Source organism: Oncorhynchus masou, chromosome 30, assembly GCF_036934945.1.
Source record: "Oncorhynchus masou masou isolate Uvic2021 chromosome 30, UVic_Omas_1.1, whole genome shotgun sequence".
Lineage (NCBI taxonomy): Eukaryota > Metazoa > Chordata > Actinopteri > Salmoniformes > Salmonidae > Oncorhynchus > Oncorhynchus masou.
In genome coordinates this window covers 47278892-47292709 of record NC_088241.1, presented here as the reverse complement: position 1 = coordinate 47292709, position 13818 = coordinate 47278892, and the positions used below count along the sequence as shown (strand labels likewise).

At 42.1% G+C, this 13818-nt stretch overlaps 1 protein-coding gene across 4 annotated transcripts in view; it reads right to left on the bottom strand.

Moving 5' to 3' along the window:
* Positions 1-13818, bottom strand: part of LOC135522679 (phospholipid phosphatase-related protein type 5-like) — a 107949-nt gene that overhangs the window by 63518 nt on the left and 30613 nt on the right. For 2 of the 4 annotated variants that reach the window (XM_064949171.1, XM_064949174.1), the window contains exon 3: positions 5450-5638. In XM_064949171.1, the coding sequence (XP_064805243.1) occupies positions 5450-5638 (189 nt within the window). Of the gene's footprint in view, positions 1-5449; positions 5873-13818 lie in introns of those variants that run through there. The other 2 variants (XM_064949173.1, XM_064949175.1) reach the window with 1 other exon arrangement.

Below are 13818 nucleotides of genomic sequence, written 5' to 3'. Positions count from 1 at the left end.
TTCTACGTTTTGCTGATGTGATGTGAATGTATTTATTTCCTGGTTGGTGTCCGGCCTGGTCCTGAATCGATACTGTCTTTAACACTATCAAACTGACCCTTGTGCTGTGTGTGTGTGTGTGTGTGTGTGTGTGTGTGTGTGTGTGTGTGTGTGTGTGTGTGTGTGTGTGTGTGTGTGTGTGTGTGTGTGTGTGTGTGTGTGTGTGTGTGCGCGCGTGCGTGCGCTACCATTGATGTGGAATCCAATACTAACATTGCCCCATGCTGATGCAGAGGTGTATGTACTGTAGTCTAACACACACACACAAACACACACACAGCTGTGAGCTGAGATGCAGATGGGTAACGGTCACTTTGCTACCCCGTCCCAGTAACATCACTTAGCATCGCATCACCTTGGCGTGGGAGCGCGACCGCCACGGCCTAACAGGCCACCCACGTCTCCATCTAGACTTCCTTCTCAGCGCTAACACACACACACACACACATAAACAAACACACACACACTACTGTTCCCTTAGCGACTTCGGCCATTTGTCCCAGTTTCCCTGTGACTTCTAAAGCCTGTCAGGTCCAGGGTGAAAGGAGAGCAAAATGGTGTTTGTTTAACCAGCCTTCTCTCTGATGGCTTAAGAGGCCAGTATGACTCAATATGTCTTCATGTAGACCTGAAGTAGTACACCCGGTGTGACCAATTTGTCCATTGTATCCTAATACGTTTGGCACTGAGAGGCTAAGTCACTGGCTGGACAAAGGATATTTGCAGTTGTCCATGCAGTCAGTCAGGCAGTCAGACAGGCAGACTTCGAGGCAGCCATCAGTCCAACTGTATTCCATATTGATGAGCCAGATCCATCACATTGGAGGTTATTAGTGAGGGTTATTGAAGTGTTTCATATGAGGAATTTATATATACTCTGAATATTAATCCTTTGAAAGTTAGCGAGCTAGCTGTGGGTGTTGTTGCTCCTTGCTCTTGGGCTAAGTCCCCTCCCCCATCCCTCTCTTTCTCTCTCTCATTACTTTTTAAGCACCTCACCACCACACATCACCACCACACAATGATATCTCATAGCCCTAAGCTAAACCATTGTGTGCCCTGAAATGCTAATCACATGTTCTTCAACGAAGATGGAGATTTGCATATTGGTCATAAATAAAAGATTGCGGTTGAGATTGAGCGTAAGTTTTTTTTAAACTACAACCAAACCCCAGGGGTTGATAGGACTTGAAGCAGAACAGAATCACTGATCGGCTTTGGAAGAAAAATGAGAATGATTTATTTATTTTCAGTGGCCAACAGCCAACCTACATACTATGATACTCATCAATCCACCATCAAACTGAAATTATGAGCTATGAGGAAGGAGATACCATTGCCCTACATACCAAATACGCGGAACTCAAAGCATTCAATGCGGGCTAAATCAACAACTAGAACAGTAGTACTCTCTTTGAATTAGAAAAATTTGAGCAGATTTTGAGCATAAATTGCAGAATGTGTCAATCAGACGGTAGGAATAAGCACAAGGCAGACTGCACTGTATCTCTACCTTACATTACTCATGCTGTCTCGTTAAGTTGTGTGTCAAGAAGCGAGCACTGTTTTAAAGACATTCACCCCCCACTCAGCTATGCACTGCTAACAAACCTCACTACAAATTTCACCACTTCTATTCAAGTGGTCAGAAGTTTTGCGTAAACTGTGTCTGAGATGAAACTTTTGCAGTGTAGGGAGAATGCAGTATTTATTAGTGGCTGTGCTATCTTGTCTGTAGAAATACAGTATCTTACACTGTGTTGCACCTCTGGACACATAAGTAGAATAACAAGTACAAGTTTAATTAAAACTTAACTGCAACAGGTCGAGTAGTGCAGACATTTGTTTAATACCATGTGCACTATGTACCATGATGTAGTGTTCCAGGCTAAAGCACGACTGGATTTAAACTTACCCCAGACTTCAATAGCCAATATGCAGTGTTGGCTAAACTGCAATCAATCACTTTTCTCATCAGTTTATCCGCTGAATGTCATTACATTAGGCACTAACAATGGGTGTGTGTGTGTGTGTGTGTGTATGCGTGTGTGTGTGTGCACATGCATGTGTTGTTTTCTTTTGTTTAGAATCGACCACAATGTTCGTGGTCATGTTTTTTTTTGTCTAATTCAAAAGCGCAAACATTCTCTAATCCCATGTAAAGACATTAATCAAACATGGATTATAAACTCTTAATAGTCACATTCCAATATATGATCCACACACACCATACTCATAAATACTTATAACCTGATACTTCTAATCTAAACAATAAGAGTATTTACATCTTAATGTGGTTTACATGTCTGGCGATAATCAAACAAATTGATCATTTTAAAACGTTAATATTTCTGGGGGATTTTGATTATGTCAAATGGCAGTTGACCAATTTCTTAATTCAAAAGATCAATTTAAAGGGATATTGTATGTAGGATTATGCATGGTAGACGTAACAAATATAGCGCACTGCAACTGCCCTGCTCAATCTATGCTGTGTCCCAAAAGGCAACCTAATCCCTTTGTAGTGTACTGCTTTTTATCCCAAATGGTCCCTGGTCAAAACTAGTGCACTGCATAGGGAATAAGGTGGCAAGAAAGTCTGCAGCATATACAGTTTCAGTGTCTACCTGCTGTACATACCAATTACAATATATAGGCAACCCCACGTCTATTAAACTTCAGTACACCTTCTGCCGACCAATCAGAATCCTCTGGTTTTACTTCCACTGTAAATCCAATAAGACATTTCTGAGCAGCACATTTTAAGGAGGCAGTATCTTCTCTGCCAACACTACTTTGTAATAGATCCCCCACACACACGCACGCACACACACACGCACACGCACACGCACACGCACACACACACACACACACACACACACACACACACACACACACACACACACACACACACACACACACACTCTATGTGGCAGCAAGAGAGGTTTTCATCCAGCCTGGGATGGAACTGAATGTGTGAATCTGCTTAGGTCATCATCCGTCTTACAGACACTTTCAGTCAGTTGGCTTAGTGTGTGTGTGTTCATCACGAGTACGTGTGTGTACCTGTTACCACAAAATCCCATATTTCCGTCAGTGCTATCTCAAATAATGACTAGATTTTCAACATAGAATATATCAAAAAAACGTTTTTAGTATAATACAATTGTATATTTTAGATAACCTCAACATAAGTGAGTAGTAAGCACATCATGTTGTTCATGAGCATCACAGTTACACTACAACACTGCCATAATCATATGTCTCAACAACATCCTCCACATAACAAAGAGTAAAAAATGTCAGACAAATGGAAAATATGGCGGATGGGATCTGAAATATTTAAATGAAAGCACAATGCATCTGAATGCATTGGACTGGAGACGCCCCAAATCAAAACATAACATGAAAGAAGAGTCACTTACAACCCCACTCTATCCAACGGGGAATCCTGACAAGCAGCAACCTCTAAAATATGCCAGTGAGTCTCCAAAGTGATAACCTCTTTCAGGAATAGGGAACAACCACAGCATTGTAGGCTAGAGGGAATGTCCCCTAAGAGCATCCTGTCAATCAAATACTTGTCATCTGCAGAGGGATGAATGTCATCATGCATGGAGAACAGTGGCCAGAAACCATATTGGGTTTGGCTTGCAGAAAGAACCATCCTTCTTAATTTTCAACACTTTTCAAATAGAGAAACTTGACACCCAACACCTTATAATCAAGACTTGAGGTGATGCTCTAAAGCATTATTAAACCTTGTTATTAAATAGATGACAAATTGTGATCATTAGCCAGAGACACAATCCTTCATCAAATATCTGGGGTGGTGAGAGTCAAGCATAGGGTGCCATACTTGGGGTGGCAGGTAGCCTAGTGGTTAGAGTGTTGGGTCAGTAACCAAAAGGTTGCTATATCAAATCCCCGAGATGACAAGGCAAGAATCTGCCGTTCTGCCTGTGAACAAGGCAGTTAACTGTTCCTAGGCCGTAATTGTAAATAAGAATTTGTTCTTAACTGACTTGCCTAGTTAAATAAAGGTTACTTTTTTTAAATTAGGTATAGTCTACAGAATTATCATGGTTATACCTGATGTATTAGCCTGCATTCTGCAGTGCTTTGAAGGGGAGGGTTTCTGTCATAGAGCCTGCAATATTATCTATGGTTTCTATATTAGGTTCCTGACTTTTCTGGAAGTGTGTGGGATGCAGCATGTGGGTGTTGTTATTTGTCTATGCAAGAAAAGTCAGGTATAGGTGTCAAAAAAAGGAAGAACTCTGTGTACAGTCAGTACTAAGCATGCATATACTGTATAAAAATAACTGGACTTTAGCCATAGCCTGACCTATTACTGGAAAATCTACAGTCAGTGGTGTTTTTTAAGAAGAAAGTATCACTAGAACTATATCACCTATTGATTAAAACACTCAAACTCAACTCTGGACCTAGAAGCCAGTTCCACTGTGGTTTTTCATTGTTCCCCTCTAACCAGGGACTGATTTAGACCTGGGACACCAGATGGTGGCAATTAATTATCAGGTAGAACAGAAAACCAACAGACTCCGGCCTTTGTAAGAGTTGAATACTCCTGGACTAGAACACCCTTGCCATAGACCACAGACCTATGCAGGGTCTAAAATGGCACCCTATTCCCATGCACCACTTTACACTTGAGCCCTCTGGTCAAAACAAAAGCAGTGCACTATATAGGGAATAGGGTGACATCTGGGGGCGCACAACACTGTCTGCAAAAGTGCAGAAGCTCCATGTTGACAGCTTGAATGGAATGAGGACATAATCTCGTTAATGAAACCATAAAATAGAGCAGGACATTGCAATAAAGCCTGTCTGGCATCAAAGAGGGCATGGCCCCCAAGGTGGTATAATTGAGCCTAGGGAAACGTTAATCATATGTAGGCACCTAAATCTGTTTGAGTATTATTGCCCCCTATACATGTGTGTTGTGCCACCACTGATGTAAGACTTCTAGCCTTGTGCTGACGTTATAACTCATTTGCATGTTTCATCCAGGCCTGTATGTATCTATGAATGAATCGATCCTGATTTAAAGATACAGAGTACAGTTTTTTGAGGGCCAGTAACATGAAATAGCAGTCTGAAGCAACTTGTATAAGCTACAGTAATTGCTTGCTATGGCAAGTCGAGACAGGAATCAATTGCTGTCTGCAAGTGTTGTGATTTATATTCTAAGCACAGTCTATTTTCATCGATTGCATTATGCAAGTTCATTTCCAATCGACAAGCAAATTAAAAAAATTGTAACTGAAATTAGCCAATGAACGTTAACCTCTGGCAGATTTTTTCCCCGAAAAATGTTAACAGTATAAATCTGGAGCCTATTCAAATATACCCACAGCATAGAAATAGTGAATATAGACAAACTCACCACAAGTGTTGGGACCCCTGCCACGAGCGCATACAGTAGAGCGGGAGGGATCGCGCTGGACTCCTCCGGTCCGAGGTACGGCTTCGCGTAGGCATTGTCATAGCAGAAGAACCCTTGGACGTGCACGTTAAACGTGTCCGTGTACTCGAAGTAGTATGCCAGCATGACCGTCCCCGCCATGATCACCAGCTGAAAATAAAGCATGTTCGTCAAAGGAAGAGAAAGGAACATTTAACAATCCACTTGACTGAGGAGAGAAAGCCCCGCCACCTCTGTTTTCATTCCGCCTTCTTCGCCCCTAGCCTAGCGCAGCAGCTTGACCATAGCACCTGTCAGCCACACATTTCTCCTACTGCCACTAATGCTCGTTATAAGGCATTGCTGAATGGTGATGTTCACAGAGCCGTGTTCTGTCACCCCCGGTTGGTCACTGGAACCGGAATGAACGAGATAGAGATGAAAACGTGTGGATTGGAGGGAGCGCACGCGTGGGTCTGTGTGTTTGTGCGCAGCAGCAGCCACGCCGCTATTCACCGTGGGCAGCAAATGATGGAAAGAGGAGTGACAACGCACGCACGTTGCTGCTTTTCATCTCTCCTTTCAGCACCCGCAGTGAATGACTCTGAGCAACTTGTTGGAGCTTTAGATTCGCCTCCAAGTCATCTTCACCGCAGTCAGAGTCGTGCGTCAGCTTTAGTGCCCTTTGGAGAGATACGCACCATTCCTATTCATTTTCATTATGCGAACGCCCGCATGTGTCCTAAAGACTCAAACAACAGAACACAGTAATCAAAGCTGACGTCAACCACATCAGTCTACTCTACACTCTTGTCCATGCAGTCCAGATATCTATATTATTGTAATTTTGTTGGAAGTATTTGAAGAGATATGCAACCAACATTCATATTCAATTCGATTTTATGCACGTATTTTCCAAAGCCTCATCCATCAAATTATTAATCAAAGTTGATGTCAACGACTGTTCTGTTGTTGGAGTCTTTAGGTTCGCATAATGAAAATTAATAGGAATTGGCCAGTGTTGATTTTTTTTTTCAGGAGTTAAATTCACTCTGTAAGATTGAAATTAAGACTCAGTGTTGTAAAAGAACCCCCATTGTTGGTGTTGGAGTTGGAGTTATTCCTTTACATTGTGGTTCATAAAACAGTCCCATCAAATCCAAGCCTGTCATTATCATATTTCCCAGCATGCTCTACTGCGGGTTTATTTTTTAGGATTTATTTTCATATCTGTTTCTGCATGTACATTAGTCAATCAATCAATCTTATGCTACACAAAGATAAAGAGCAAAAATGTTTGTAAACTAATCCAATCCGTTAGTTCGATTTATTACATCCATTACTGAAATGGTTGTTCCAGTTTAAATGGGTTTAGGTATTCTCCTAACCTTGCAAGTCATTCTGAATGCGGGTTGCGGGATAATAAAAATTCCAACGATTGGATACCCTCACACTATCTGGATTCCAATAGGAATTACACATCACATCACTTTGCAATCCAGCATAAAGTGATATGCAGACCTGATGTGGCTTTTAAAACAAGAGTTTCCTAACACCGCTGAGTTGGGATAAACTAGGCTAACAAAGTCCTTATGATCAGTATGTAATGTATAGTGTAATTTTAATTATAAGATTTACCTAGGACCTTTTAAATGAAAGTTTTTAACCATGTCTGTGCCACTAACAAATACAGCCATGGGAGGAAACTCCACAATTCACAAAAAAAGTAATCCTGGGAAATATGCAAATTTGGCTTTACTCCATAAACCATTCAATTATATTTCACTCCAGAGTAGAGTGAAATACTAATTCGTTCACTCCAGTGTATTGTGAATTTCACACAGCCTGTGTACAGTTTCTATTCTGTATAGGGTTACAGAAACACTGTCTAAATGTTAACATTTTTGAAAGTGTGAAATTCACTCTGTTGAGAGTGGATGCATATACACACTGCAAAAGTGTTGAAATGAAAACTACAGCGAGTTAGTTTAACACTTCCGATTGTCTTGTGTAGTCAAGACAACCTTTTGACCAGTATTATAATGCCGTGGGATGCCGAGAAATGTATCTCTTCTGTCTATTCTATTCTATTCTATTCTACTCTATTCTATTCTACAGTCATGGCATATGAGTCAATGAGGACAAACACATCAAACACTTAGACACTCCATCTATGGTTCAAATGGTACCATTCAGTTTGGGTGTAATTACGGAAATATCTAACTATCAAAGGTACACAGAGATGGAAAGATCTTAAAAGATCCAGTTTAAAGCAGGACTATGACAGATCTGTTCTCTAGCTGTCTGTATTGTCTGGATCAAGGGAGGGAAAGGCTGTGTGCCATGGTGATTATAGTGCCATCAAGGCTCATTTATATCCTTTACCATTAATGCCAGCCTAACGCAGATTTTACAGTCTCAAAGAAACAGACATTTCTGAATGTGCTCAAACTTCGAGGCTATTTTATGGCTAAGCCTCATTGGCAAAAAATGTGGGGCCAATCTTTCATTTTTATTTACTATTTTTAAAGGGTTTAGCCTTTCCAATATTCACCCATTATTCCAGATGTACCAATGTGCATTACAGATCAGGGCTATTTTTGTCCGAATCAAACTCTCCACAGGAGGCCAGACAATATGTGCCAGGCGATTCACAGTGGCCCATTACTTGAGCCGCATCATCGCACCGCTGCCACGGATCCAATCATGCGGAAGGATCTACAAATCTGTCCAATTACTGATCGGGACAGCACATGTCAGCTCTGAGGCACTGAGGTGTCGTGTTTACGAAAAGCACCATCTGAGGGCCACAGTCCATCTGTCACTCCAGAGATGTGAGTGAAGTGTTTTTGTTCCAATGTTGATTTCCTGCTAAGTTGGGAGGTCTAAGGTCACAATAAATCGTGTATAAAATGGGGTAAAGACAGAGTAGGACGTTTAGTTGTTAAACATCCTTAAGAGTCTATTGATTCACCCGTGCGTCAATCTAAGTGACAAAATAAATAAAAATGCCAATTAAAAATCCATCAATGTAAGCTAGATATCATGCTTTTTGCACGACCTGCGTCTCAATCCACCGCATCCTCCCGTGGCGGCCTTCCGCATCTGCGTTGGAAAGTGACCGAGCTACAGCGATGTTTGTCAGACAATGAGACATCCCGAAAATGGGTCTTCTCACAAAAACATCTGTCGATTCCTAACTATTAGGAACCCCTCTATGGAAAGGGGAGACTCTCACGAACACGATGGTGTTCTCCGTTTTGCTCTATGACCCTCACAAGTGTCACTGGACTCATCTGAAGGTAACCCGTACGTACAATCAAATAGAAGTATGGAGGTAGTTTTGTACAGAAGAGTATTAGGTTCAAGTAGTGAGCGACGGGTGGTGGTACTTGGCTTATTCTTTTTTGCACGATAGTACTTTCAAAAGTGACAATATTTTTAAAATAAAGTCTAAATTAAATTACATTTTGAGAATTAAGTGGCAATAAGTGGCAATATTTAGAGAAAAAAGTCAACATTTTATTTATAGAATAGTCAACATTTTATTTAGAGAATAAAGTCTCAGTTATATTTCAAGATAAACGTAAGGGAAGTGCATGTCTCCCTGACTACCTTCTGCTGTGCAATCCCGCCACCGTTGAAATGCCTGCAGTTAGATGACCTGGTGAAACTATGCTTCAGAAATGGCTTTATAGTAACAAGGAAATTATTTCTCTTTTAGCACATAATAATATTTTCAGAAGGAGGAACCGTGGTTACATGCTGTACATAGGTAGAGACGGCCGGGTTGTGTGTGTATGTGTATGCAGGTCTGTGTGTGTGTGGGCAGTAAAAAGTTGGGACAAAACAAACAAATGGCCATCAATCTAATGATCTAAAACACTCATTCAAACAAACTTCACTATTCACTCACGCTTATCAATCTAATTATCTAATAACTCGCAAGCACACACAACACACACCAAGTTTCCCCTTGGTGTGTGTTTTCCCCCTGGCAATTTCAAACTATAGGCATACACTATTTTAACAACCATGGTGTGTTATGCGCACAAACAAAGGCCACGTACTGTAGGTTACATGACCACACCCAATAAAAGGAGAGGAGAGGCAACTCAGGGGCCACTCCTCATCTGAGGCCCTGTTTGAAAATACACTTTACTTGACACCCAGCGCCATAACACGTTATTACACAGTCATAACACATGTCATAATAGAATAATAATATGTCATAACAGCTGACATAATGTGTCATAACCTGTCATAATATGCTCATAACACTGTCATGACACATATATTTAGACCTGTTGTAACATATACTGCGTTATTTTATGGCTGGTTATGACATCTACATAAGAGTGTCGAAACCCACAAAACCCACCACACGAGGCAAACAATTTCATTACACCATAGCGTACTTGTCAACATTATGTTAATGCTTTAAAACATTTTCTGAAATTGACCATGTTAAATTATCATTTTAATTGCGTACACATTGACGTCAGTACCTCAATACTCTATTTCTGATGACTCGGATGAATGGAGTAGATTTCAGGAGCAGGACAAGACACCCTCTTTTTGACTGATAGGCCTATCTGGCTTATATGATTATGATGGTCACAATGCTTCTTCACAGTGTCATTAAGTGTATTTTCTTAGTCGAAGTAAAGTGACACAGGAGGGTCATAATGCTTTATGACAGTGTCATAAAGTGTATTTTCTACAAGTTGTTTCACATATAATGAAAAACAAACAGGACTTTAAAGAGTGAATTACAACAGCAACAAAGGACTTAAGAAACAAACTTTCAAATGAAAGGAAACTTCTTGGCAGGGAAAAAACACATTTAAATAAATGTGGGTATTGACACTCTTATGTCCATGTCATAACCAGCCATAAAATAGCGCAATATATGTCACAAGAGGTGTAAATATATAGGTCTTGACAGTGTGATGACCATATTATGACAGTTTATGTCAGCTGTAATGACATACTACGACTTGGTTATGAACGTGTCATAATGTGTTATGGCGCTGGGTGTCAAGTAAAGTGGTACCGAAAATATTAATGGTTGGATCCTCTCTTTCTTTAAAGAAATATAGGTGAGGTATTATTAGATAACTATTAGATAAATTATGATAGTCTATATACAGTTGAAGTTGGAAGTTTACATACACTTAGGTTGGAGTCATTAAAACTTGTTTTTCAACCACTACACATATTTCTTGTTAACAAACGATAGTTTTGGCAAGTCAGTTAGGACATCTACTTTGTGCATGACACAAGTAATTTTTCCAACAATTGTTACAGAGAGATTATTTCACTTAAATTCACTGTATCACAATTCCAGTGGGTTTACATACACTAAGTTGACTGTGCCTTTAAACAGCTTGGAAAATTCCAGAAAATGATGTCATGGCTTTAGAAGCTTCTGATAGGCTAACTGACATCATTTGAGTCTATTGGAGGTGTACCTGTGGATGTATTTCAAAGCCTACTTTCAAACTCAGTGCCTCTTTAATTGACATCATGAAAATAAAAATAAATCAGCCAAGAACTCAGAAAAAACATTGTAGACCTCCACAAGTCTGGTTAATCCTTGGAAGCAATTTCCAAATGCCTGAAGGTACCACGTTCATCTGTACAAATAATAGTATGCAAGTATAAACACCATGGGACCACGCAGCCGTCATACTGCTCAGGAAGGAGACGCGTTCTGTCTCCTAGAGACTTTGGTGCGAAAAGTGCAAATCAATCCCAGAACAACAGCAAAGGACCTTGTGAAGATGCTGGAGGAAACAGGTAATAAAATTATCTATATCCACAGTAAAATGAGTCCTATATCGACATAACCTGAAAGGCCGCTCAGCAAGGAAGAAGCCACAGCTCCAAAACCGCCCTTAAAAATGCCAGACTACGGTTTACAACTGCACATTGGGACAAAGATCGTACTTTCTGAAGAAATGTCCTCTAGTCTGATGAAACAAAAATAGAACTGTTTGGTCATAATGACCATCGCTATGTTTGGAGAAAAAATGGTGAGAATTGCAAGCCGAAGAACACCAAATCAAATCAAATCAAATTTTATTTGTCACATACACATGGTTAGCAGATGTTAATGAGAGTGTAGCGAAATGCTTGTGCATCCAGTTCCAACAATGCAGTAATAACCAACAAGTAATCTAACTAACAATTCCAAAACTACTGTCTTATACACACAAGTGTAAGGGGATAAAGAATATGTACATAAAGATATATGAATGAGTGATGGTACAGAGCAGCATAGGCAAGATACAGTAGATGGTATCGAGTACAGTATATACATATGAGATGAGTATGGAAACAAAGTGGCTAGTGATACATGTATTACATAAAGATGCAGTAGATGATATAGAGTACAATATATACGTATACATATGAGATGAATAATGTAGGGTATGTAAACATTATATTAGGTAGCATTGTTTAAAGTGGCTAGTGATATCCAACCTCACAGAGCTCGAGCTGTTTTGCAAGAAGGAATGGGAAAAAATTTCAGTCTCTCGATGTGCAAAACTGATAGAGACATACCCCAAGCGACTTACAGCTGTAATCGCAGCAAAAGCTGGCGCTACAAAGTATTAACTTAATGGGGCTGAATAATTTTGCACGCCCAATTTTTCAGTTTTTGATTTGTTAAAAAAGTTTGAAATATCCAATAAATGTCGTTCCACTTCATGATTGTGTCCCACTTGTTGTTGATTCTTCACAAAAAAATACAGTTTTATATCTTTATGTTTGAAGCCTGAAATGTGGCAAAAGGTCGCAAAGTTCAATGGGGCCGAATACTTTCGCAAGGCACTGTATTTTACATAATTTCCCATCAATTCCCATTATTAAAGTGGCTGGAGTTGAGTCAGTGTGTTGGCAGCAGCCACTCAATGTTAGTGGTGGCTGTTTAACAGTCTGATGGCCTTGAGATAGAAGCTGTTTTTCAGTCTCTCGGTCCCAGCTTTAATGCACCTGTACTGACCTCACCTTCTGGATGATAGCGGGGTGAACAGGCAGTGGCTCGGGTGGTTGTTGTCCTTCATGATCTTTATGGCCTTCCTCTAATGAACTCGCACACCGAATCAGCGTATTCGTCAATGTTGTTGTCTGACGCAATACGAAACATATCCCAGTCCACGTGATGGAAGCAGTCTTGGAGTGTGGAATCAGATTGGTCGGACCAGCGTTGGACAGACCTCAGCGTGAGAGCTTCTTGTTTTAGCGTGGGAGCTTCACCATCCCAACCATGAAGCACAAGGGTGGCAGCATCATGTTGTGGGGGTGCTTTGCTGCATGTGGATATATTGAGGACAGCCGTTACAGAAACACCGACCACCAAAGGACCAAGCAGCATGGTAAGGGGAAGCAGCAGCGATCTCAGGACTCCTGGACATGGGAGGAGATTCTGGACGGCAAGGGACCCTGGGCACAAGCTGGAGAATATCGCCGCCCCAAGCCTGAGCTGGAGGCAGCGAAAGCCGAGAGGTGGTGGTATGAGGAGGCAGCATGGCAGCGAGGCTGGAAGCCCGAGAGGCAGCCCCAAAAATGTCTTGGGGGGGCACACTGGGAGTGTGGCAAAGTCAGGTAGGAGACCTGTGCCAGCTCCCTGTGCTTACCGTGGAGAGAGGTGGACCGGGCAGGCACCGTGTTATGCCGTGAGGCACACGGTGTCCCCAGTGCGCAGGCATAGCACGGTGCGGTATATAGCAGTGCCTCGTATCGGCCGGGCTAGGTTGGGCATCGAGTCAGGTGCCATGAAGCCGACTCAGTGCATCTGGTCTCCAGTGCGTCTCTTCGGGCCGGGGTACATGGCACCAGCCCTACACATGGTGTCCCCGGTTCGCGAGCACAACCCAGTGCGGGCTATTCCACCTCGCCTCACTGGCCTGGCTACGGGGAGCATTCAGCCAGGTAGGGTTAGGCAGGCTCGTTGCGCGAGACCTCCAGTGCGCCTTCACGGTCCGGTCTAACCGGAGCCACCTCCATGCACCAGCCCTCCGGTGGCAGCCCCCCACACCAGGCTGCCAGAGCCGTCCGTCAGCCAGGAGCTGCCGGAATCGCCCGTCACTCCGGTGCTGCCGGAGTCTCCCGCCTGTCCGGTGCTGCTGGAATCTCCTGTCCATTCGGGACCCATTGCTAGGGTCCCCAGTCCGAGGTCGGCGGCGAGGGTCACTGCTCGAAAGAGGCCACGGAGGCGGTTGAGGAGGCGGACAAAGACTATGGTGGAGTGGCAGGGCCGCCACAGCAGACAGACACCCACCCAGACCCTCCCCTATAGGTTCAGGTTTTGCGCCCAGAGTCTGCAACTTTGGCCGCAAAGT